The sequence below is a fragment of the Thunnus maccoyii genome, chromosome 22 (assembly GCF_910596095.1).
Source record: "Thunnus maccoyii chromosome 22, fThuMac1.1, whole genome shotgun sequence".
Classification (NCBI taxonomy): domain Eukaryota; kingdom Metazoa; phylum Chordata; class Actinopteri; order Scombriformes; family Scombridae; genus Thunnus; species Thunnus maccoyii.
The window spans coordinates 23,166,992-23,193,609 of record NC_056554.1 but is presented as its reverse complement, the minus strand read 5'-3'; the positions used below and the strand labels follow the sequence as shown (position 1 = coordinate 23,193,609).

The window sequence follows — 26,618 nt, the reverse complement described above, 5'->3', positions numbered from 1 at the left end:
CTGTGGATTTTGTCCTCCATCACTTCCATTGTAAGTGCATTATGAAGGGATCTAATGGTCAGTATGAACAGGAGGAATGATTACAGATTACAGCAAGAAAAACATGTTTCAATGTTCATTTTGTGCTGCTGTCTTAAACCGTCTTGAAAAATTGTGAACCCATCCTTTACATAAGTACTTTGTTAGGGTTGGGGTTAAGGTAAGGTTGAGGTTGAAAGAAACCACTTTCATATTAAAGTCTGCTAGAAGAAGCTTGTCGTAATCTCACAAACAACCATTGACGATAGCAAGAAGACAATCCTTCATTCAAGTTTTCACAAGGTAAAAAAGTTGGGAAGCATTGCTGTAGGCGGTGTATACTGGAAAAAAACTGCATTGTTTTCATTTGACCCTGGTGGGGTTAAACTGGTTTAAAAGGCCAGTCAGTATGAACAGGAGGATTACAGCAAGAAAAACAGGTTTCAGTGTTCAGTTGGGCTCCTGACTGTTGCTTTAAGACCGGCCGTTTAACAAACCCAACCTTAACCATAGCGTTGTCACATCATAAAACACCTTTATTTTTCACCAGTGATCTGTAACGGTTTTGGGTGACACACACCCATGATGTCGCTCTGCTGATCAGATCAGAGAACACCTCAGTGTGCCGTTAAGAGTCTTGTGGAGCTGATCTTAATGCCCGCCTTGTGCCAGTGACAGAAACAGAACCGAAACCCTCACTCAATCTGATAAATGTGTCAGTGTAGTCAGCAGATCGGAGGTGCTACTCTGCAGACAGGTGTCTCTGCCTTTCTGCTGCTTTCAATCTCTCCATTTCCACCTCTCTGCACGTCTCCAACATCAAGATTAATTAAAACAGTAGAAAAAAAAAAAAAGAACCGCAGATGAGCCTATGTGTGTTGTCACATCTCAAATCAAACCGCCAACTTTCAAAATCTCTTATTGGTCTAAATTTGACTGGTTTTCACGGTTTTTAGAGGAAAACGCTAAACGAAGGAGATTTTAGCTCCACATTCACATTTTGGGATTTAAAAAAAACAAACATTCAAAGACAATTTTTTAAAAGATGTTTATAACTTCCACTCAGACTCTTTTATAAGCACTGTTTACTTCACATATTTATATATCTTTCTCTTTTGACTCACAGCACATATGTTGACATTTTAATAGATCTCACTCTGTTTGTTCTGTCATTTCTGAACTGTACATGTTTTACTTTGACTCAGTAAAGTCTTAGCAGTTTATTCTTACTTTTCACACCTCGACAGTGCCGAAACTGTTTTTTTTTCATACCTTCTACTCAACCTGATGTTGTGCTGAAAGTGTCGAGTTGTTTAGATTTGTCGAACTCCATTTACAGATGTTTGGTTTTTCTTCTGTGTCCGAATGTCAAGAAAGTTTAATTTCATCTCATAATGCTGTGTGTGTGTCTGTTATATTCTGTAAGATGTAGTTAGTTTATTGTGCAGATGTGTCTGTGTTCACTTACTTGAGTGAATCATGGTCGACTGTGTCTCTTCTTCTCTCTCTCTTCTTCCTCCTCCTCCTCCTCCTCCTCTTCTTCTTCTTCTTCTTCTATCTCCTCTCCAGCTCCAGCTTTTCTGCTTCAGCTCGAGTTTTTTTCAGCGCCGATTTTCTCTCTGCAATCCGTTGCGTCGACTGGGCTGGTACGACGCCACAGGTGGGAAACCTTGAGCGACAATAGATGTAGAAAGATAAAGAGAAAGAGAGAGAGAGAGAGAGAGAGAGAGAGAGAGAGAGAGAGGCAGGTGGGTGGAGGAAGTAGAGAAGATGAAGGGTACAAGAGAAGAAGAAGAAGAAGATGAGAGGACAAAGAAAAGAGAGAGAGAGAGAGAAAGACATGCAGAGGAAGAGGAAGGGGAGGAGATGTTTTTTTCTTGCTAGTGATGCTTTATGCGTCGACCACATCGATAAAAGTTTCTGACATCCGGGTTGAAAACATGTCATTATTATGTCTGTGTATATATAGAGAGAGTGGGAGAGACATAAAGACGAAGAGATGGAGAGGAAGTGAAAGACTGACGTGAATGAAACCACAAAGCATCCGTCTCTGCGAATAACTCCAGGAAGAACACACACACACACACACATACTGAAAGCACGCACTGTAAAACTCATAATGCAAAAAAAAAAAAAAAATCAGCTTTAACATTTTTAAGTTGCATCTGATGAACCATGAAGAGCATTTTATTTCCTTTATTTTAATCAAATTAAAGGAAGTGACTCCCTGAAGAAAATTTTAACTGTAAGACATTGAACTGAATCTCAGCTTGTGATGGTCATTTTGTTGTTGTTGTTGTTGTTGTTTGAGCTAAATGCTACCAAGCTCACAATAACAATGCTAACATGCTGACGTTTAGCAGGTATAACGTTTACGTGTTAGCATGCTAACCTTAGCTAAGTAGCACTCAACACAAAGTGCAGCTGAGGCCGTTGTTAGTTTTTCAAGTATTCGCTCATAAACCAAAGTCTTCTGTCAAATTAACTGAAGTCAAATTGAAGCTTTGACCAGCTGATGGCGCTACAGCGGATCACCAAAATTATTACGCTTCATCCCAAGAGGAACTAAATTTCATGGCAATCAATTTCATAGCTGTCACAATATCTTTATGTTTTCTTTTATTTCTTTTTTTATTTTCTAATTTCTATTTATTCATTTATTATTTTCATTTTCTTTTTCATTTGTAATTTTTCTCTTTTTCCTTAGTGACCTCGTAGTGGGCGGCGTTGGTGTACTGGAGTGCGTTATATTGAAAAGTGTTCCTAATATTTTGCCCCTCTTATGTATGTTAATGGAGTGGACAAAAAATCAGGAACACCATTCCAGTACACCAACACCACCTACTACGACCTCAATAATAAACATAAAGTACAATTATCACCTTTCTGACAATGTCAACAAAAACTGAAAATGTATAAACTTTGTAAAAGTAGAATTTATGGCAGAGCTGTTATATATATTAAACATTCTGAAATGTCTGATATTACATTTGTACTAAGTTAATGGTAACATCAGTATGTATGAAAAAAAATATTCTAAAAAGAAAACATAATTTTAAAAAAGTTTGTCACTTGTTTTAAGAAATTAAGTGGAACATTTGTAGTTTGATTTGCTCTCTGACTTCCCAGCATGCATTGCTACTTGAGTTTACTCTCCAGAATCTTGTTTTTAACACTCAACAGACTCAAAAGTGAGAGGCGGGAGGTGACGTCAAACAAAACTCTGTACAGAAATATGTCAGTTTAGTGCTTTGATGCTCACATTCAAACAGTGGAGCTTTGTAGAACGTGACCTCTGACCTTTTCTGATATCATCAAAATTTTCGTGTCAATCCAGCACTGGTGTGATCCACCAGAAGGCTCATATTTTCATAAACCTTCATATAGTGTTTTCTATGGTGTCATGATGCATTTGTGTGCTAACAGGGATCCTTTCACAGTGTATTCTACCAGTTTTCAAACCCGAAGATAAACAATGACTCAGTTTCCAATGAATGAGGTTAATATGCAGATAAATTAGAGATGAGATTAACATTCACCTGTATGAATGTGTACGTTAGCTTAGCATGAAGACAGAGAAGTAGCTAGCATGACTGTGTCCTATACTAACAAAATCCGCCATTTAACAAACAAAGTATTAATTATTGAGCTTTAGAGGAGCTCGTAGGCAGATTCTGAATCTTCGGACAGAGCCAAGCTAGCTGTTTGTCTTTATGCTAAGCTAATCCTCTCAGCTAACTCTCAGCAAGAGAGTGGATACTGTAGGAATGATAAAAACAAAAACATGTTGATAAAAGCGTAATTAATTAAGTTTCACTCTAAAATTATTTTAAGATAATGTTTTGCAGTTTCAAATGAAAATAGTTTATAGATTAAAAGCTGCAAGACAAGATAATTTAACACATTTTACATATGCTGATACTATTATAAACTTTTCTGCAGACCAAAGTTACAGGTGTATCTACATGTTATGATTTCATGCCAGATTGTTCAGACTGTAAATATATCACACGACATTTGGTCAGAAGGTAAAATGTTAACACGCTATAGTCACGGTGTCCTACGTGTTTACGTGTTCGTTCCTAACCTCCTAACTTGTTCGAAACTGGAAGAAATAATTTCCCCCTCATTTAAAGTGAGACCACTGTGGCAAGATCACTTCTTTTTTCTGTAGTTCCGTAGTTCTTACAGTAAAGTTCACATCCTCATAAGAATATTCTACATTCAAACCCTGTTATTCTTATTTTTCTTCCTCTTCTTCTTCTTATTAATGCAAATATATTTAACAACAGAAAGTCAGAACACATGCAAAATTATAAAAGACAGGGAAGCAAATAGGGCATATATTCATAATGTTCGACCTCAAGACATCACAACGAGGTTAATTTTATCCATCCATCCATTTTCTGGGCGACAGGCGGAGTTCACCTGGTCGCCAGTCAATCACAGGGCTGACATACAGTATAGAGACATTCACATTCACAGGCAATTAAGAGTCACCAATTAACCAAACCTGCATATTTTTGTTCTGTGGGAGGAAGCTGGAGAACCCAGCGAGAACCCACGTAAGCACGAGGAAAACGCACTCCACTGAGAAGGGCCCCAGATGTCCGGAGGGTTTACTGCGCTAACCACTGCACCGCCGTGCCGTTAGTTTTATTTATGCATTGAATAAACGTGATTGTAAATGGAATATTGTTTAGACTTAGTGTTAATCGATTTTTGGTATTGTGATATATAAGTTGATAAAATAATAAACTAGGGGACTTGGGTCAAAAGGTCACACTCACATTATTCTGTGATTCAATCAAACATTAAACAAACATAAACAATGTGAAAAAGATAATATGTCTAATTGTTTCACGCATTAAGAGTCAGAACGTCCTTGAACACACCACAAGAGTTTTCAAATGAGTCCTTTCTTTTAATATTTGCTTCTAATTTTACCTCCGCTGCTGCTGCTGCTGCTGCTTCTAACAATAATACTAGTGGTGACTGTGATGAACTGTAGTTTCAAGTCTCTGCAGGTTGATTTTCTCAGACAAGAACTGAAACCAGTGGCTGTCTGGCATGAAAGGAGTAACTGGTTGTAAATAATGACCTTCTGGACCGAATATGAGGAACAGGTGTTTATGATTAAGCTCAAAGGTTTCATATGAACTTACTGAAGAACTTTTAAATACCGCGAAGTCTTTCAGTCTGAGTGGATAAACACACTCACACACATACGTATGTTGGTTTCTATATTTGTTGAGACCCCATCAACAACTAAATGCTAACGCTAACTCTAACCTATAATTAATCCTAAACCTAAAAACGTCCTCACTTTACAAAAATGTCTTAACTAACAGTGCCCTCTTTCCAAAATGTTCTTGCTTTTCAAAAATGTTGTCAAAAAGTCGTCGCCCCCCCCAAAATTGAAAAATTTCATCACTTTTCAAAATGTCCCCGCTTGACAGAAATGTTCACAATTTAAAAATGTGTCCTCACTTTTGTCCATACTTTTTAGCTACTTAATTTCGAAAACTTCTGACTTTCTAAAAAAAAAAAAAAGTTCACACTCTCCTAAAACATCATCACTTTTCAAACAGTTTCCTCTTTCCAAAATGTTCTTGCTTTTCAAAAACAATTGAAAACGTGTCCTCGCTTTTGAAAACTGTCGGTACTTTTTTTTTTTTTTTTTTACTTCATTTAAAAACATCCTCACTTTTGAAAAAAAAATGTGCTCAATTTCCAAAACCGTCTTTAAATTAAAAAACTATTCTCACTTTCCAAAAAAAAAAAAACCCAACTCCTCATTAAACAGAAATGTCCACAATTTTAAAATGTGTCACTCTTGCTAAAAAAAAAAAAAAAAAAAGTCCTGACTTTCTGTTTTCTAAAAGGTGTAAAAGTCAAAGTGGTCCTCATAAAGACAGAACTACTGAACACAAACACACATGAAACAGATTGGTGATTCACTGGTAGATACGAATATTTTTCCACTCTGCTATCTTACTGATTTGACTAGTCAAATGATGTCATCCACCACTGACCTCTCTCTCTCTCTCTCTCTCTCTCTCTCTCTCTCTGTGTCAGACACACACGCACACATAGCCTATATTGCGGGTTGAGCGGTGTACGAGGAAGTTTAAGTGTATTAAAGCGTGTGTGTTTGTGTGTGTGTGTGTGTGTTGGTCGGTTGCGTGTCCGCCTCCCTCAATTCATTTCCTGAATCCAGCTCCTCAGACACGCAGCGACATGGGAGACAAAAACGCACGCTAATGAACTAAAATCTGGAAAATGAAGCACGAAGGTAAGAGAGACTCAGTTTAAGTGACGCACACTTACGTTGTTTCATAACGTCTTTAATTACGAACTGCTGTTGCACAAAACCTGCGGGTGTCAGATGTCAAACCGCCAAACAAAATGACAGACTCCTGAGGTTCAACTGTGCTAAACTACTTCAAAAATCTGAATATTACATCAAAATGCAGAAAAACTATAAGTAGTTGATGTAACATGACAGGAAAGTATCTTGCAGTGAAACAGGATATAGAAATGCATTAAAAAAAAGTAATTCACAGTTTCATAGAGGCGCTTTTCAGCTTATTAATATACTTTAGGAATCCTGTGTTTATGTCTGATCTGGGGAACAGTTTTAAATAAGATAATAGTCAACTAGAAATGACATAAACCACCTGAGAGCAGGTGGACAGGGAGCCGAGCGCAACGACACGTTTAGCTTCCTTCTGCTGCATTCACGTGCTTTCGGAAACACAGCTGATAAGATAAACGTGTGAATATATCGGTGTTTTTTATATATTTTTTCGGCCCACAGAGTAAAACGTATGTTCAGGTAGGAAGACCTTCTCTCATGGGTTCATGTATATGTGTTTTAAGATGGGTTATTTTGCAATATTTAGTCAATAGAACCAAATAATGATTTTACTCTATTTATTTGTGTTTACAAACATACAGCTATCTTTACCTGCATCAGAAAACATTCATAACTTAGATTTAATCGTTGTCTTGGTTGTAACACAACACAATGCGTCCATCAAGTGGCATCAAATGCTTGTTCAGATTCTTGCACTCGTTTCCTTAATCTTTGATCAGATATGTCCTATCTAAATCAGGAAATTATTCTAACTTTATTTATTTACACTGATGCCTTCCAGCAGTTTTGTTAAATGCAAAAACAGTCCCTCACCCAGTCCAACTTTTCTACCCACAGTCCAGAAACCAAAAAGGAGGAAAAGGAAAGAAAAGGGGGGAAAAAACGCAAACATAACGCAGCCGTCTGAATGTCTCCTTCCCGTTTTTCCCGGGTTACTCCCGTATTTTCAACCCCTAATGCGCATAAACACATGTTCACTCACCTCAGACTCAGACAGCGTTTACAGTCCAACATGAACTTTATGCAGACTTTCAATCACAATACAGCTTGTCAGCGTCTCAGACTGGCTTCCTACCGCAATTTCTGCTGTGGCTTCTGGTAGAGCTTGTTTTGCTTTCCGTTTTCGTATTGTATCCCAATCTGATACAGAGAGACATCCGTTAGATCAACAAACCACCGCCTGCTCCTGCAACGCGGGTGTTTAAAACAAACGAACCCCCCGTGCTGGAGCCAGCAGGCAGACTGGAGCCGCTTTCATGAGACAGACGAATGAATGAGAGTTCAGAGGATCATATGTAACATTAACTGACATGTGCGTCATCGAATAATAATCTGTTGGACAAAAGATAACGAAGTAAGTAGCAAGAAAAAACGTCTCAGTGGAGCGTTTAAATTGACATTAGTGTTGTTTTATCTGGTGTTGCTGCATTACATCACAGTAATGTTAATGTAGCTTCATAGTTTGGATACAAGTTAAAGTTCTAGTGGGAGGAGGGAATGGTGGTGAGAAAAACACGTGAAGCAGCCCAGGCGTCAGGTGATGGAGAGACATGAACACATTCAAAGCAGGAAAACTGGTAAGGAACTTCCACCTTTCACCATCTAGATGAATTACTGTTCTGATAAATATCTTTGAAGGCACAATCTGTTTGCAAAATGTCCAAATGCAAATCCAAATGTAAACTAAAGGGCATCCCCACTATCAAAAGTCAAAGCACAAGATTGAAACCTGTGATAAAAGGACTTACAGATCTTTTAATACAGGCACTAACTCGACACAACAACTCTATTAACGTGATGTTTTCTCAAGCTGTTAAAACGCTGTTGACTCCAGTAACCGTGCAAAACAGGTGAGACACCAGCAAAGAAAAAAAAATTCTGTGTAAATATATAAAAATACTTTCCCGTTTCTGACTAAAGACATGTTAGGAAACAACCATTGCAAGATGTGTTCAGGTGGACTTTAGTGTCGGTCATGGTGGGAAAAATAAACCAGTATGCTAGGTCTGTTAAAAATAAGTGTGCTCAGGAAGCCACAAAGAACACATCAGCCGGCAGTTGGTTTACAGCAGGACAGGCAGTAAAGGCACCTGATGATTAGATCTCTGGAGCCGAGAGAGGAAACCCTTTTCATTATGTAAATATTATGGTCAGGTGGGGTCCCGGAAAATCTCCCTTATTTTCAAAGCCCAATGTTGACAGATGTGCTTCTTCACTACTACCGCCGAGCAAATTCAGAGGACAGTTTCAATTTGCGTTGTAGTTTTAATTAGTAAGCTCCTGTGTGGGAAGGACTTCCTGTCTGTGACCACACTGATGATGAAGACCTGATTCTAGGAATTCATTTTGTCTCAATAAACAAGCTCTTCTATGAGATCGATGGCAGCTAAAAAAAAAAAACACACAGCCGCTTCGTGTTCTTTCATTGAGATAATCTTTACGCAGATCAGAAGCCGTTGCTCAAAGTTTAGCAGTTTCGTCAGATTTGGAGGGAAAATTAGTTGGAGGGAAATCTGCTGAATAGTTTTACTTCACAAAACGGGCTGACTGACTGAAATAAGAAGGTACATCGTTCACATCAGGAGACAAAACGTGTTACGGTCACGTCGTGGTTCATTTTCTACAGGAACGTAATTTTGCCATTATAACAATTTGTCATTATAACAGGATGCTTATTAGTGTTAAAACATGTACATTTTCTCGTAATAGTATGAAAAAATACCCGTTATAATAAGAAAGGTGTTTGACTCATTAGACTGTATCTTGAACATTTGAATGAATTGATCAAGTCTTACTTTCTTTTAACTCATAATGAAATCCTGCTCTAACTAAAGCCTCTTTCACACATAGTTCCCAGTAAATTACTGGGATAACCTTTCAGGTACCGCTAGTGATTTTCACTTTGCATACATGCAGCTTCATTCAGGAACATTTCCATCTCAGACCTTTTCACACATGCCATGGCAATGCTGGAATAGACGGGGGCAAGGGACAGTCCAGCAGATGGTGGTTATACAACACTTATGGATGCCAACAAGAGAAGAAGAAGATGGGGGAAGGCTGGATGTACGTGTAGGTGGTGGAAGACGTCTCCAGACGCGTCCAGTTTCCAGCCGTTCTTGAAAAAAGGATCTTGTTTGCAGAGAAAGAACTTGTACTACTTGTTAGTTATAATCACCCACGAAAGCATTGGCAAGGCAACCGTAAACAAGTCACGGATTCAAATACGTCATCAATGGAGTCTTTTGATTGGTTTGCTCGCTCTTCATGAAAGCGTCTTTTGTCAGACAGAAGTAACCCTTGATGTGTTTTTCCCTGCAGTGTTACTGCTCTCATTCACAACACAGCCGTACCAGCATTTTCCCTGAAATGTTACAAGGTCTTGAAGTGGGAAATTGGCGGTACAGATTTCCCTGAATATCAATCCCTGCTCCCGTTCACACATGACCCCATGCAGGAAATATTCCTGAAGTTTCAGGGATAGATTGCATGTGTGAAAAGGGTTTTAGTAACCTAGATACGGTTGTCATTAGCATGTGGACACTCCGAAGGATACTGTTCACTCTGTGTGTGGTATCGGAGAAAGAACCAAGCCCATGGAATCGTGGTTCCACACATGCACAGTGGTGGGTTACTATCTCATCACTATTTTTAGTCTTTGGAGCCGTTTTTAAACACGCATTAATGGATTAACACTGATTTGCTTTATGAAGTTGATAAAGTGAACTTGTTAGCAAAAAGTTGCTTATTTACACAAATAGCATGTATATGTAATATGGAAATAAACAAATGTAGAAATGAATACAAAACGTGGAAATGGATGAATATGAAAATTTATAAATAATAATTTGCACATTCATTTATTAATCATTTTTTGGCCAATTTGAAATGCATTTACTTATTTTTAAGCGATCACGGTCATTGATTTTTTATTTATTTCATGTGTCACTCTTGGGCCACCGTAATGTTGCACCGTTTGTGTCCAATATTCACTCACAGCTCAGTTCCAGCCTGCAACATTCTGACCACGACATCCACCAATGGGCTGAGGGCGTGGGCGGGGCCAGGATGAGTGCCGAGCAGCTATTGGAGGAGACGCTGATCAAGCGTTCGCAGCAGAAGAAGAGGACGTCGCCGCTGAACTACAAGGAGAGACTGTTTGTCCTGACCAAGAACTCGCTGACCTACTATGATGGGAAAGCCGAGGTCATTTTTATTACTTATATTGGCGTTATTTACATTTCAGATCAGAACCCAACTGTTTTTGTGAGTTTATTATCATTATTATTTCTGAATGATTTACATTTTGTACAGTAAGCAGGGGCGGAAGAAGTATTCATTGAAAATATTGGATCATTTGAACATTTCATGAAATTAATCAGTCACTTATACAGACAAATTCTGCTTCATCTGCAGAACAGAATAAAATATACGACAACACAATAAAAAGTCGAACGTCTCCATATGGAAGTTCACAGTGGACACCGTAATTATAAAAACACTAAACTACTTTCATGTTGTTTCCACCAACAGAAGAAGTTCAAGAGAGGCTCGATCGAGCTGAGCCGCATCAGATGTGCGGAGATCGTCAAGAACGGAGGCGGGATTATCCCCTGCCAGAACAAATACCCCTTCCAGGTATCTACACACACATGCATGTGTAAGAGTACTCCGCTGATTTAGCGCCACACTCCTATTTGTCAGACAGTTTGAAACAAAAAGTATCTAAACTGATGCAGCAGAACCAGAGATATATCGTCTTTTTTTATTCCAGTGCCTACATTACCCACAATGCAACTCTACTGCAGAGTTTGTATCTTGGTCACGATTTAAAAAAACAAAATCTAAAGGATCTGTATGAAGATTGTTTGTTTATAGGGCTGCAACTAACAATTATTTTTATAATCGATTAATCTAAAGATTATTTTCTTGATTAGTTGATTCATTGTTTGGTCAGAAAACAATAAATAAACATCTTTTGATGTCATTAAATGTTTTTTGCGAGTAACAGAGGAAAAACCCAAAGATACTCAGTTTATAACAAGGTTAAGACAAGAAAAAGCAACAAAACCATCAAATGTTTGTCATTTTTACTTGAAAAATTATAATTAATTGATTATCAAGATAGTAGGGCTGCAACTAATGATTATTTTTCTTATCAATTAATCTGCAGATTAGATTTTCGATTACTTGTTCAGTCTATAAAACATCAGAAAACACTGAAAAATTTTCATCAGAATTTCCTGAAGCCAAGAGTGACGACATGAAAATGTCTTATTTTGTCTAACTGTCCAAAGTAAAGTAAGTAAAAGCAGGAAATTATCACATTTGAGAAGTTGGAACCATCAAATTTTTGAAAAATGACCATTGATTGATTACCGAAACGTTGTAGATTAATTTTATGTCAGTCGACTAATTGTTGCAGCTTTCTTTGTTTATGTTTTTAAAAATGACTTCTAGACGAAAGATTATCAGGGCTGTAATGCTAAAATGTTAAAAATAAGCGGGAAAATTTAACATCTGTGTGTGTGTGTGTGTGTGTGTGTGTGTGTGTGTGTGTGTGTGTGTGTGTGTGTGTGTGTGTGTGTGTGTGTGTGTGTGTGTGTGTGTGTGTGTGTGTAGGTGGTGTACGATAACAACACTCTCTATGTGTTCGCTCCGAGTCACGACAGCAGAAGTCTCTGGGTTCAGAGCCTCAAAGACGGTCAGTTTCTCTTCTATTTTGTTTTATTTTATTAAATAACAGAAGAAGAACACACGACTAACAGATCACATATATAGTTTAGACCTTGAACTATAGCAGTGTTGTCTTCACACTTAAACCACAGCTTTTCATATTGTAGGTCAACTTTCCAGCAGCCCCCATTGTTTCCACTGCGGCTGCTGTCGCTTTTTGTGCAAGATGAAATGAGGTGTTAAGACAGGAGAGGTGAGGTCAGGTCAGAACAACCATGTAAAAGTCAACATCAACCTTAAAGCGACTAGTATAGATTCTTTAATGTCTGAGCTGTCAGTGTGTAATGTGTTGGTTGTGGCTCATGGTGATGAACCTACAGAGAATTATCAGAGACTCTGCAGCTTTACGGAGCTTTATAGTGAGTTTCAGCTCATTGTTTATCTGTCCGGCTGCAACTTTACTGTTCTGCTTCACTCTCAGCGCTCTCATAGCGTCGTTTTCTGCCACAGCAGGCAGCTGTTTTCAGAGAAAAAGCTCTAAAAAGCCACTGTACACTACCTGCTCAGCACCAAACAGACACAGTTATCTGTAGACTAGCTGGTGAACATAGTGGAGCATTTAGCAGCTAAAGAACCAGATATTTCCCTCAGGAGTTGGTAGAGAGTAAAAACAGAGCTAAAAGAGAGTGAATATTGGACTTACATTCACCAGGTGGACAGAAACACGACTCCAAATGAATGATAATGTTGCTTGATGTGGAAAATAAGCAACTGTACACACTTTTTCATCAGTCATCACACGTTTCTGTAATTATGTATGATTTATGTGAGAGTAACAACTGAAATTTATACACACACACAACAATCACAAAAACGATTTTTCATTAAAATATATATTTCACAATTGGAATTAATGGACCACACACCCCTGACTGTTTGCTAACAAGTTTAACATATCAGCCTAAAAGCTGATGATAAGTCAGAGCAAATTTTAATGTCTATATGTAAATATATATATGTATGTTTACATGAAAAAAAGAAGATCTGCAAAAGTAAATATGAAGTAATGCTGTACTGTTATGTGAATGTTAGGAGATAAACAGTTGGTGCCATTAAATCATTGCAGAAGAAGAAATAATGTCTTTAAATGCTGGATTGGACAAGCAGGAAGGATGAACGTTCACGAGTGGTTAAGGTTAAAGTTAAAGTTAGCGTACAAATCTCAAGAGAGTTTCACAAATCATCCCTCCGGCCCATCCACCTCCAAAGCTCAAACAATGGTAAACCATGTGGAAAACGACGGAAATATGACATTTCTGTTTGTTTCATGTATTCGTTTGAGGGAAGTTTGAGTCTCCTCATCACTCCACACCCGATCTGATGTTTTCAGCTCTTCAGTGGAAGCATGAGTGACCCCTTCATGACGTGTCAATCACCTTTCTCTCTGTGTTTGTGTGTCTGCAGAGATCAAAGACAACCAGGTGATCATGGCGAAATTCCACCCTCAGTTCTGGCAGGAGGGGGCGTGGCTCTGCTGTCGTCAGGTGGATAAACAGGCTATGGGCTGTGAGGAGTACAACCTGTTTGGAGATAGTAAGACACACAGAGACACTCAAACACACCACACTGACCACTCAGCTGTTGCCTTTTATTATTGTACAGTTCACACTAATTTCACCATTGTTACAGCTATTATTTAAAACAGTAGTGGAAGCAATACCACCCTGTAATAATACTGTAAAAATCGTAGTGTTTTTTACCTAAATGTGTCATTTTTGATATCAAATGACATAGTGACAGAGAATTAATTGCAACTCTGTAGCTCTACAGAGCTTTTTTTAGCCTCTTTTAGCTCCTAGTTTTGGTTTCACAGATAGATAAAGTGTACGGTTAGTTCAGAGGACGGTGCGTCTACACAGGAGGCCTTTCAACCTCGTTTTTTCGGTCGTCCGTCTTACACATGTCTGACGTTTCAGATACGCTTTCTCTTTCAACCAATAGATGAATCCAGGTTGCAGGCGGAAATAAACAAGTCGCCAGTACTGCGGTGGCATCTCACTTGTAAATGTGAACGCTGTTGTTTATGTAAAGGATTTCACTGAATAAGTACTTTTGCTAAGAAATATGTCGAGGAGATTCCATAGAACTGGTTGTATGTTGAGCATATAGTCATCAAATGTCATCAAATCAAAGGTTATACTCTACTAAACTTAACTTTTTAACAAAATTTAGTCTGTTCTGTTCTGTTATCAGCTGCTCTAACAACAACTGAACATTTGGAAAAAATAAATTTGACTGAAATCCTCATGTTTCAATCACATTCTGACAGACCAGGGACCAGGATTCAGGATTTTATGAACTAATGCATTTCTTTTGATTGCATCTCTGCTTTCACTACTTCAATACAATTTTGAGGTACTTGTACTTTAGTTGAGTATTTCCATGTGATGCTACTTTCTACATTTCAGAGGGAAATATTGTACTTTCTACTCCACTACATTTATTTGACAGCTTTAGTTACTTTTCAGATGAAGATTTGACACAATGGATAATATAACAAGCTTTTAAAATACAACACATTGTTAAAGATGAAACCAGTGGTTTCCAACCTTTTTGTCTTTTGACGTCTTACATAAAGCAGTGTGTAGTCGGGGTCACATTTCACATGTCTATGAGTTGTTAACAGCTCCACCAAATAGTGATTTTTCCTTCTAAACTTCTCACATGCTTTCATTTCAATAAATGTTCAAATGATCCAATATTTCAGCAAAAATCAAAACTTTGCTTTTTCTTCTTTCCTCTCCCATTAATCATCTCACGACCCTTCAGATTTATCTGCTGACCCTTTGGAGGGGCCCGACCCCTAGGTTGGGAACCACTGGACTAAACTAGCTAAATGTATATAAAGTAGTGTAAACTAGCTCCACCTCCAGCAGCTACAACAGTAACATGCTGCTCTAACACTGATGCTTCACTATTAATAATCTAATGATGTCATATATAATAATATATCAGTCAGAGGGACCAAACCACTACTTTTACTGCAATACTTTAACTACATCAAGCTCATAATACTTATGTACTTTTACTGCAATACTTTAACTACATCAAGCTCATAATACTTATGTACTTTTACTGCAATACTTTAACTACATCAAGCTAAATACTTTTATTTAAATAGAATTTTTGATGCAGAACTTTCACTTGTAATTAAGTATTTTTTTACATTGCTGTATCGGTACTTTTACTTAAGCAAATGATCGGAATACTTCTTCCACCACTGAGTGTAAATTTCTCCAGTTTCACTCACTGCAGTGATGGTGGCGATGCTTGAAAGAGCAGCACATAAATCAGTCGCCCGATTCATCTGTACAGCTGCGTAACAGCTCATGTTTAACTTGTGCTATTTGTGTGAAAGTGAGAAAGCGTACTTTCATGCCTCAAATCTATTTTCTGTCTTCCATTGTACGCAACAGTGATTGCTGTAACTGCAGTGGTTGTAGGTTTGGCTCTGAACGTTGCCAAACCGCGGGTGACCTACTCACAATACTTGAATAACCTGAATGCATCATGTGTGGACAAACAGACAGAGCTCCATAGCTGCTGCTGCTCTGCTAATGTGCTGCTCACACTATGTCTCCTATGTAGACATGGTGTGGGTGTCATAAGCACTTTTAATGCTTGTTTTAAAGTATTTTTGGGTGCATTTAAATTGCATTTTGTGCCATTAAAGCATGAATGCATTAATGTTTAAACAGTATTTTAGTGGTCCACGTAGTGCTGAAGCTTTGTTTATATTTTTTGGACAGTCAAAGCTACAGCACCTCAATAAACTTGTCTTATGATTTGAATTTGAACCGTTTATATGCAAAGTAACCAGTAACTCCAGCCATCAGATAAATGTAGAGATCACTGAAATGAAGTGAAGGAAAGACAGAAATGGAAAAACACAAGTAATGTACCTCAAAGATGTACATGAAGGACAGTATTTGAGTAAATGTACTTTGTTTACTTCCACCTCTAGTCAGCAGTAATATAAAGATGCTTGACTTGTAGTAAATTTGGTAAAACATGGTCCATTCTGTAGCGATACGTTGCTCCTTTAAGAAGTGTTGAATCTGAAACAGAAAAACAGGAAATCACTTCAGTTATGTTAATTTTAAGTTGTTTGCTGACTCATTCAGACTGACTTGCAATTAATGCAACAGCATGATAACCTTCCCTTCTTGATCGCCGATATTACAAGCAATCTATCAAGAGGTCAGAGATCACAGTGATCTGATAGTAGAGATGTTAACAAAAACAACAATGAAAAGATTAAAACTTTCTGCTTGGGTTGCTGTTTGTTTCTGTTCCTCTTTTCTAGTTTCCAGAAAACCTTTACCCCCGATTCCTGGAGAGGAACGTAAAGAAGGCAGGGTAACCACTAACCACACACACACACTCTCACGCACTCTCACGCACACATTTATGAGAAACATATCAAGCTCAGCTAAAAACTACAAACATACGGTCATTCCTCCTCCTCCTGCTCCTCCTGCTCCTCGTCCAGCAGCGACGGCCCCCTCCTCCACTCCCCGAAGACGAAGACGAAGATGACGATGAAGACGAAGACAAGGAGGACGTGGTGGTGGCGATGTATGACTTCCCGGGCACCGAACCACACGACCTGAGTCTGGTCAAAGGCGACGAGTACGTCATTCTGGAGAGAAGTGACGTTAACTGGTACAAGGCGCGCAACAAGTGTGGGTGAGTTCCTGGTGTGATGTCACATTTATGTCGATAACTATAAATGTAACTAAGTATCTTGTTTGGATTAATTACAGTTTATGTATTTGCATCAATTGCATTAGTTGTATTAGTGTCTACTTGCAGATGGAAATGAGCTAGTAGCTAAATCAGGTACAATAAATAAAATACAATACTTTTATTCTCCTTGTATGACATTAATATTATTATAAACTAACCAGTGCAACCTGTTAAAGATTCAGCAGGCTGTTGGACAAACTACATGTATGTGAAGGTTCAAATGCAGCTACAGTGGACATAATGTATGAGTTGCGCCATAACGAATTGCACAATACATGATAGTTACAACATAGAGTTTAGATTTCATTTAAAATGCGGGGAACTCTTTTTTTAAAATGAACCTATTTAGCATTTATAAGCAGTATTTAAAGCTGCAGTGTGAAGGTGGCATCTAGTGGAACAAACTTGGCAGAAATGCAATATATTTATATTCCATATTCAGCTGGTTGCAACCTCACTGCTAGATGCCACTAAATCCTACACACTGGTCCTTTAAACTGTTAATAAGTGGTTTATAACACACAGTAATGTAGTTGTAAGCAAATAGTTATCCATAAGTGGAGGCTGCTGTATAAACAGATAATGAATGACAATGTAGTAAAACACAATGTCTTCATAAGAGAAGTTATAATTGTTTACACGTACTGTACATTAATAAACACTTAAAATGTCTTTTATCTGCTGATAACCACATTATAGTGTGTTATAAACCATTTATTAACTGTTTATTTACTGCTTATGGAAAGCTAAATAGGGAGATTTAAAGTTTCTGAATTGTAAATAGTTTTCATATCAAAATCTAAGAAACTCAGATTTCTCTGAAAGCTCCAATAATATAGAAGTGCCTGAAAAAGGCAAATAAAGATACTTAATGTTAACCAAAGTCTGTTGTTCACTGTAATTAAACACAAAATCAAACAATATAGTGCGACAATGTCAATACAAAGTGTTTTTAACCATCACAACTCTTTATGAGAGTAGGCTAATAAGAGATTCGCTGTGTTGTAAATGCCCAGCTCATAACCTTTTTCTGTGTGTTTTTCTGTGTTTTGGTGTATTTTACAGTGAGGAAGGCTACATCCCAAGTAACTATGTAACAGAGAAGACATCTGGAAACCTGGTGCAGTTTGTGTGAGTTCGTTTATCATTTCAGTGTAGATCAGCAGCAGAAAGCAGTCGTAATGAAGTTAGAATGCTTTTTTTGGCCTGAATATAGGACATCGGTTATTAGTCCTTAAAGCGTTTTCTCTCATAAAAGTGAAACATGAAATACTTCCATTAAAGCTGAACGTAACGTCTTTTTAAGTCCAGCTTATTCTTCTTTCTGATTATCAGTATATGACAATATGCACCATTAAAGCACATTATCAATTGACATAATTACCTCCCTATGTAATATTCTAGCATATATCATATCATTAAGGTCTGAAATGATGTGTGAACCAAATTCCACATCAATCCCTCCAATGGTTGTCAAGTTGACTAGTCCAATCTATCAGTCCAAAATCTCTTCTTTTGAACTCCGAAGTCAACCATTTGATTGGCTGTCAAGTAAAAAAAGTTTGACCCAGAAATAATCAAATCTAACAAAAACACACAGAGATATAAATAAAGATATAATTATCATGGTACATTTGTTTGTGTGTTGCAGCTGGTACAGTAAACAAGTCAACAGGAACAAGGCAGAGGAGCTCCTGAGGAAGGAGGTCAGTAGAAACATATTTCCCCTCCACTCCTTCCTTCCTTCCTACATCTTCCCTCCATCTTCATCTTCCTCCTTTCCTTCAGTGTGTCCTTTTGTCTGTTCATTCATGTCTATTCATGTCAACAAAACCCAACTCTTGCTTCCCTCCTTTCCCTTCTGCCTCCATCATATCAACAGTCCAATAAAGGTAAAAATGCTCCTAAAGATTTCCATCGAGATTATCTGTTTCTGTCGCCTCCTGCAGGACAAAGAAGGATCCTTCATTGTCAGAGACTCCAGCACTGAAGGAACCTACACAGTGTCTCTTTACGTCAAGTCTGTCGGAGGGTAATGAGACTATATGTGTGTGTCTGCAGGTAGCACGCACACAGTCTGCTAGAAACAAAACAAACGACAGAAAACTACACATCATTATCTGATTAATCTGTCTGAGACATTCTATAACGTTACGCATTGTGGATGTTGTTTAAATGTTTGCAGGGAGGGAGGTGCAGCTATAAAACATTATCACATCAAGGAGACTACAGACGTTCCCATTCAGTATTACCTGGCGGAGAAACATTTGTTCAGCTCTATCCCCGAACTGATCGAGTACCATAAACACAATGCAGCAGGTAAAGATCACACACATACAACCGTACCAAACCGTTTGTTTATTTCTTTTAATTCATTGGAGAATACATTTGATTGATAACAGCATTTAGGATTGTATCTGGGGATAGAGATAGTTTTCACTCAGCTTATTTTAATGCTCATTTGGCTAAAAAGGGAGACATATTTTATTGGTTATCCACACACTATAAACAGTGGCCGGCTTCATTTATGGTTGATTGAAAGTTCTGTTGTTGTTGCCTCAGAAAAAAATGGTATCATGACACCATTTCTGTTCGACTGCCATCGATTTGTGTTTGTAAAGAACAAAAGTGGTCTGGTCCAACAGGCTTTCTGGCAGGTTTATGAGACACTAAAACCCCTTTCACACATGTGGTCTATCCCTGAAATGTTCAGGAACATTTCCTGCATGGGGTCATGTGTGAATGGGTGCAGGGAAATCCGTGTCGCCAATTTCCCACCTCAAGACCAAGTAACATTTCAAGGAAAATGCGAGTACAGCTGTGTTGTGAATGAAGGCAGTAACATCGCCGGGACAAACACGTAAAAGGTTACATCCGTCTGACGAAAGACACTTTCACGTCGAGCGAGCAAACCAATCACAAGACTCCGCTGATGACGTTATTTGAATGCGCGACTTGGTTGCCTTTCACCTGTGATTTGATAACTAAGAGGCGATACAAGTTCTTTTCTTTTGCAAACAAGCTCCTTTTTTCAAGACTGGCCAGAAACTGGACAGATTCAGAAATAAGGGACCAGAGCGTCTGGCATCCATAAGTATTGACCACCAACTGCTGGACTGACTCTGGCCCCATCTGTTCCGGCATTGCCATGGCATGTGTGAAAAGGCGTAAGACGGAAATGTTCCTGAATGTAGCTGCATTTGAAAATCACTAGCAGTACCTGAAAGGTTATCCCAGTAATTACCGGGAACTATGTGTGAAAGAAGCTTTAGACACTCTACAGTAGATTTGTGATTTGATTTCTGTAGAAGGTTTGATGTAATCTATGAAATTCAAAACTTCAGCTTTCATCAGGGGGCCAAACATATTTATTTTTTTATTTTATTTAATTTATTATATATTTTATCATATACACGACGTCGTTCATCAGTAATGTAATGCATCCAAGATATCAAAATTTGTAACACTCTCTAAAAACTACGGAACCATTTGGTCACAATTATCAAAATAGAGCAATAAAATATGATAAAAACGTTTGCAGGAAATTCCTCATCAGGTCAAAGAATATGGTGTAACATTTATCTGTAATAATGACATACTTAAGTCATAATTACGAGATAATTCTTTTCTTTGATCTGATCTTTTCTGTCTCAGGTCTTGTAGCCAGGTTGAGGTACCCTGTAGGAAAAGAGGACAAATCTGCTCCGTCCACAGCTGGCTTCAGCTACGGTGAGTCCTAACACACCGCTGCATTATTCAATTCATGAACAAAGCTCACAGTTTTCCTCTTACCTTCCTCCTCTCTGCATCCGTCCCTCCATGCAGAGAAGTGGGAGATCAACCCCAGCGAGCTGACCTTCATGAAGGAGCTGGGCAGCGGTCAGTTCGGTCAGGTGAGGCTCGGCAAGTGGAGGGCCCAGCACAAAGTCGCCATCAAGGCCATCAGGGAAGGAGCCATGTACGAGGAGGACTTCATCGAGGAGGCCAAGGTCATGATGTAAGGAAGGAGAGGGAGCAGAGGCCATTGAAAAGACAAGTTTATGGTGTTAGGAAAAGAGATGAAAGAGGAGAAAAGGAAGTTTATACCCAGAGATTAGTCTTTGCATTGAAGGACAATGACCCTATGTGTCAAATTCTATCCAGAAAGATACATATAAAGTGCAAAGAAGTCATTGTTGACCTCTGCTGACCTCTACTGGTCAGCAGTGGGAACTGCAACAACAGCCTGTGATAGATACAAACGATGGAGTCCCATTTTTTTCCATTGTTGAGCAGTAAAGTTAGATGAGTTCATAAAAAAACATGCTATACCCTGCAATAATTAAACTATTTGGAAAATCCAGGCTCATTCGTGCTCTCACTTCAGAGCCTTTCAGTCCAAATGCTTCAACAACAACAACAACAACAACAGATTAGTTAAAATCAGTAAACTTGTTCCAAAAAGATACAAAGTTAGGAAAGAAATCTGTGACATGTAAACACTGATTTTACAGTAACCAGGTGGATTTAAACACATTGTTCTTGTGTGCATGTAAATGTATTCCTCTGCGCACCTTGTATTCTCGTGATTCATTTTTTAGTTTAGTTGATCTTACAAAACAACTAAAGAGAGGACTCTAGGTCACACACAAGTACAAAATGTCAAACATAACACTATAAAGTCCAGAGCTGCAATCATCAGTCAATTAATCGCCAGCTATTTTGATAATCTATTAATCGCTTTGAGTCATTTTTTAAGAAGAAACGCTAAAATTCTCGGGTTCCAGCGTCTTAAATGTGAATATTTTCTGGTATCTTTAGGCCTCTATGACAGTAAACTGAATATCTTTGGTTTGTGGACTTTTGGTCGGGACAAAAGAAGACACTTGAGGTTGCATCTTTGGTGTTGGGAAACAATGATCAACATTTTTCACCATTTTCCGACATTTTATAGACCAAACGAGTGATCGAGAGAATAAACATTAGTTGCAGCTCTGATAAAGTCTAAGACTTATTTCCATTGTGATTCTTGATGTAATGAAGGAGTTCAGGTGACAGGTGACATCGTACTACCATCAAATCCATAAAACAAATATAATATGAAGCATCAGCAATAATATTAACATCAGAACATCAGTACATACTGTATATACACATGCACATAAGAGTTACAAACAGAGATGATGAGCTTATACGTTTACTAGTTTCCTTACTAAACTTTCTCAAAAAACTGTGGTGGTTACATTTTTCTTACAATGCAATGCTAACAATTGAAAATAAGAGAATTGGCCTCAAACGTTCTTCTTTTTTTCTCCAGGAATCTGTCTCACCCTAAACTGGTGCAGCTGTATGGAGTGTGCAGCCAGCAGCGGCCCATTTACATCGTCACAGAGTTCATGGAGCACGGCTGCCTGCTGAACTACCTCAGGCAGCGGCGGGGCGGCTTCAGCCTGGGGTCCCTGCTGAGTATCTGCCTGGACGTCAGCGAGGGCATGGAGCACCTGGAGAGCAACGGCTTCATCCACAGAGACCTGGTAACTGCAGTTTTTCATTGTGGTTTGAGGTGTGTTTTAACCTCAAATGGAAACTCGTGGAGGGACCAAGTTCTAGTTTTGCCTTGTTGGCTATAGTTTACAACAAGTAAGGTCACAGGTTTTATTGCCTCTTACAGCTACAGTTTGATTCAGTCACTAAAATCTTTCTTAACAGTGTTTTCATATTGTCCATCTGAGGAAGAGATTCTGGGTCGCCCTCAGTTATTAACGTGCCCTCAAAGGAATAAACTTAAAGACACAGTGAAATGAAAAATACATTTTCTAAGATCTACCCTTGTGCCTCTGTGTTAATTATTAATTTATCAGTACATGCTAAATATGTGTTATAAAAGGGTTTTTTTTTTTAAATCAAAATCTCTCTTTTCTTCCTGTAAATTATAGAAATGTTTGGTAATGCTTCATTTTAAAGTCCTTTTACTTTACACTAATTTTCTGAGTAATTTTCAGGTATTTAACAGTTAATAATTTTTAGGACATTTTACAGAGAGGGTGGTGCAATGTGGTACAAATTATAAGAAACAACTTTAAAGTTGTTTGTTATGTTGGTTTAGTCGGTAATTTTTCTTTAACTGACAGAAAATACTTTTTCAGTGTTTGGTTTTTTGTGTATACATATTAGCATATTAGGTTGTTTCTTAAAAACTCTATGATGAGCATATATGTCTACTACCAAATTACATAACTCTCTCAAAGAAATGTCCTAAGATTAACAGTTACACAGCAGCTACTTTTAGGAAATGACTGAAAAAAACTAATATGTTAATGTAATATGCTAATTCTTAAGAAAATTATTTTCTGTCAGTTAAAGAACTGTCAAGGGTCTGATTTATTAAGAAATATTGAAAAAGAACATCTACTTATGAGCCCAAATAGCCTATAATAAGTGGGTACTTACCAACTAAATCAACTTAACACTTTTCTCTTTTTTTTCTTATCATTTGTACCAAATTGGACCATGCTTTCTGTAAAATTTCCTAGAAATTAACTCTTAAATACCTGAAAATTACTCAAATCAGTATAAAATTTTACCAAATATTTTTGATGACTCATCTTGAACTCGGGATGGTTACACAAATTTATGCAATTAAATGTGATTTGAGGTGACCCTGCCCATCCAGCAGATGGATTTGGATTGGATTTCAGCAAAAAACTTTTCAACAACAGCATTTCTAAAAGAATGTTGTTGAGGTCTAATTTATTTATTTCACTCATATCCTCCTGATCTTCAACAAGGTACATATGGAGGAAAACAGTCTTTATTTCTAATAACAAGAAGAAAATAAGGAAAAAAGGATACCACACTGAATCCTGTAATCCATCTAGAAATATACAATTACTATATTCTTTTTTATGTGCTTGTTCCAAAATATGTTTCTTTTTCTGTTCATTTCTTGCTGTCTGCTGTCTATCTCTTACCTCCCTCCGTCTCTTCTGCAGGCTGCCAGAAACTGTCTGGTGAATGACGCTCTGGTGGTGAAGGTGTCTGACTTCGGCATGGCCAGGTATGAGTCCGATTTCAGTAATGCTTTATTTCACACATCCCCTAATTTTATACTAATTTCCTGGAAGTTTTTTGAGTAATTTGCGGGTATTTAACGGTTATTTTTTAGGACTTTTGGTGCAAATTATAAGAAAAAAATGAAAAAAGGGTTAAGTTAGTTTAGTTGATGAGAATCCAGTCATTATATGCTATTTTGGTTCACGTCAATATTCTTTTTCACAATTCCTTAATAAATTGGACTTTTGACAGTACTTTAACTGACAGAAAGTACTCAGTTTTCAGTGTGTAGTTTTGCAAGCTAAACCTAATATTAGCATATTAAGTTTTTTCAGTGATTTGCTAAAAGTAGCTACTGTGTTAATTCTTGAGGCATTTCTTTGAAAGTGTGATGTAATTACACATGAAATGTGCTTGTTATAGTTTTTAAAACAACCTAATATTCTAATATGTAATTTGACACACAAAACTACACACCGAAAACTAAGTATTTTCTGTCAGTAAAAGAATTGTCAAAAGTCTACTTAATTAAACCAACTAAACACTGTTTGAAATTGTTTCTTATTGTTTGTACTAAATTGCACCTCCTGCTCTGTAAAAACTCAGCTGTTAAATACATTCAAATTACTCAGAATATTTCCCGGAAATCAAAGGACCTGTAAAATAAAGCGTTACCCTGATTCCTAGACATTTACACAGCACGTTTTTATCTGTTGTCTTTTCCTTTGAAACTTAAATGCTAATGTGTTTTATGCAGATACGTGTTGGACGACCAGTACACCAGTTCATCGGGTGCTAAGTTCCCTGTGAAGTGGTCGCCTCCTGAAGTCTTTAACTTCTGCAAATACAGCAGCAAGTCTGACGTCTGGTCCTTCGGTGAGCACACTTTAACGTCAATACCGGAACTGGAACATTTAGGAAAATGAAGTATAATCATAAAAAACAGAGGCTCAACTCTCATTTTTACCTTTTTTTCTTTATTTTACCACACATTAATGATGAACTAAGTGTTTTAACAATTAAACCTCTAATGTTTTTTGCGTCCAGGTGTGTTGATGTGGGAAGCCTTCACTGAGGGCCGTATGCCGTTTGAACAGAGTCACAACCATGAGGTCGTTACACTGATAACCCAGGGTCACCGCCTCTACAGGCCCAAAATGGCCACACCTGCCATCTATGACATCATGCAGCGCTGTTGGCATGAGGTGAGGGTTGTGAGAAATCACCTATTTCAGTATTATCTCACTTGTTCGCCAATTAGTTTGAAAAAATGTCTAAATTCTCTGATTCCAGCTTCTTAAATGTGAATATTTTCTGGTTTCTGTAGTCTTCTATGACAGTAAACTCAATATATTTGGATTCTGGACAAAAAAAAAAACATTTGAGGACGTCACCTTGGGCTTTTGGAAATAGTGATCAACATTTTTCACCATTTTCTGACATTTTATGGACCAAACAAATAATCGATTAATCAAGAAAATAATCAACAGATTAATCAATCATGAAAATAACTGTTAGTTGCAGCTCTAGTCTGAAATAATAACGTGTATTTATGGCCTGTGTTTCTCTCTCCAGAGACCGGAGGAGCGCCCGTCTTTCTCTAAGATCTGTATAATGATCTCCGACGCTCTGGACAGTGACACCGCTCCCCCGAACTGACCAACTGACCAATCAGCTGTTTTCACCATTCGCGCCATATGCGGCGTGTGCCATGTTGGCCCCGAACTCCTGCTCCTCGACCATTTCTGTGGTTCTTGAAGGTGTTATCTAATTTATAGAAAGTGCTATAGAAAGGACGACAACATGGAGAACTCGGTGTAAAGGTGCTAAAACTGACACTCACGTTTGTTTAATCCAATCAAGTCACTTCAGATCTGCTCAACCAGAACAACTCTGGGACGGCAGCTCACGTTGTCTTAAGAAGCCTTTTAAAGTTTGTTGCACAAACACCTGTATGAACTAACGGCAATACAGAAAATGTGTAAAAGGCTCTCATGGTGGACACGTGAGCTTAGGAAGCATCTGCCTGCTTGTCTGTGTAGCTGAATGCATCCGGTCTGCCTCCCAGTCGGACATGGGGCTTTGGTCAGAGATCTGTCTGTGACAAATGGATGAAAGTGAGCAGACTATGAACACACTATGAAGCTTCACTTTCATCCCAGTAAAGACTCAGCTGTGTGTTCCTGAGACATTAAAGGAATCTCGCCAAGTCAGGATATCAGTTTTTGTTTTTGTTTCGTTTGTTGTTTAATACCAACGTCTGACAATTTTTTGCTGGAGCAGCACAAATCTGTCATTACATCCTGCACATTAATGTTAAAGAGACTGACTGTCATTTAACTTTTGGTTATATTTCCATGATAAAGAACATTTTCAGTCTGTTTGTCAGGTGTGGCGTTCCCTGTGAACATGTCTGGTCTTACAGTGGGCACACATTAGATTAGACAGAGTTTCTCTACCTTATGTTCATGTCTCCGTGCTCCTCGTGTGTTCTGGGAATTATTCCAGTCCACCAGCAGGAAGAACATCTCAATTCCCTCATTGCTGTTCAGAGGCGCGAGGAGGTTTTTCTGAAACTGAAACATCCTTTATTGGAAATCTGCTGATCTGATACTGAGCTGCAACTGATGGTTATTTTCATTTTCAATTAATCTGTCGATTATTTTCTCGATTAATTGACTAGTTGTTTGGTCTAAAATTGTCA

The 26,618-nt window shown here is 38.1% G+C and overlaps 2 protein-coding genes and 1 long non-coding RNA gene across 9 annotated transcripts in view; 1 reads left to right on the top strand and 2 right to left on the bottom strand.

Moving 5' to 3' along the window:
• Positions 1-7,652, bottom strand: part of txk (TXK tyrosine kinase) — a 20,869-nt gene extending 13,217 nt beyond the window's left edge. Inside the window, exons 1-2 of one of the 4 annotated variants that reach the window (XM_042401748.1) lie at positions 7,380-7,652; positions 1,487-1,687 (exon numbers count right to left, since the gene is read on the bottom strand). In XM_042401748.1, coding sequence (XP_042257682.1) covers positions 1,487-1,499 — 13 coding nt within the window. In that variant the 5' untranslated portion in view covers positions 1,500-1,687; positions 7,380-7,652. Of the gene's footprint in view, positions 1-1,486; positions 1,688-3,557; positions 3,654-4,531; positions 4,626-4,965; positions 4,987-7,379 lie in introns of those variants that run through there. The other 3 variants (XM_042401751.1, XM_042401749.1, XM_042401750.1) reach the window with 3 other exon arrangements.
• Positions 6,020-26,618, top strand: tec (tec protein tyrosine kinase). 4 transcript variants are annotated; one of them, XM_042401695.1, is made up of 18 exons: positions 6,020-6,313; positions 10,397-10,603; positions 10,931-11,035; positions 12,020-12,101; positions 13,538-13,666; positions 16,440-16,492; positions 16,626-16,822; positions 17,948-18,013; positions 18,534-18,588; positions 18,832-18,914; positions 19,068-19,201; positions 20,537-20,611; positions 20,708-20,879; positions 22,179-22,395; positions 23,854-23,918; positions 24,672-24,790; positions 24,962-25,119; positions 25,490-26,618. In XM_042401695.1, the coding sequence occupies exons 2-18, from the start codon at positions 10,466-10,468 to the stop codon at positions 25,571-25,573; spliced, it is 1,932 nt and encodes a 643-aa protein (XP_042257629.1). In that variant the 5' UTR covers positions 6,020-6,313; positions 10,397-10,465; the 3' UTR covers positions 25,574-26,618. The 4 variants fall into 4 exon arrangements, with proteins under 4 accessions (XP_042257629.1, XP_042257628.1, XP_042257627.1 ...); XM_042401694.1 differs by lacking the exon at positions 6,020-6,313 and adding an exon at positions 7,803-7,974 and having other exon boundaries at positions 16,629-16,822; XM_042401693.1 differs by lacking the exon at positions 6,020-6,313 and adding an exon at positions 7,803-7,974.
• LOC121889838 lies at positions 13,577-16,670 on the bottom strand. Its single transcript, XR_006093668.1, has 3 exons — positions 16,585-16,670; positions 16,092-16,191; positions 13,577-13,653 (listed from the first exon to the last, which is right to left on the bottom strand). It is a non-coding gene; the product is annotated as an uncharacterized LOC121889838 (long non-coding RNA).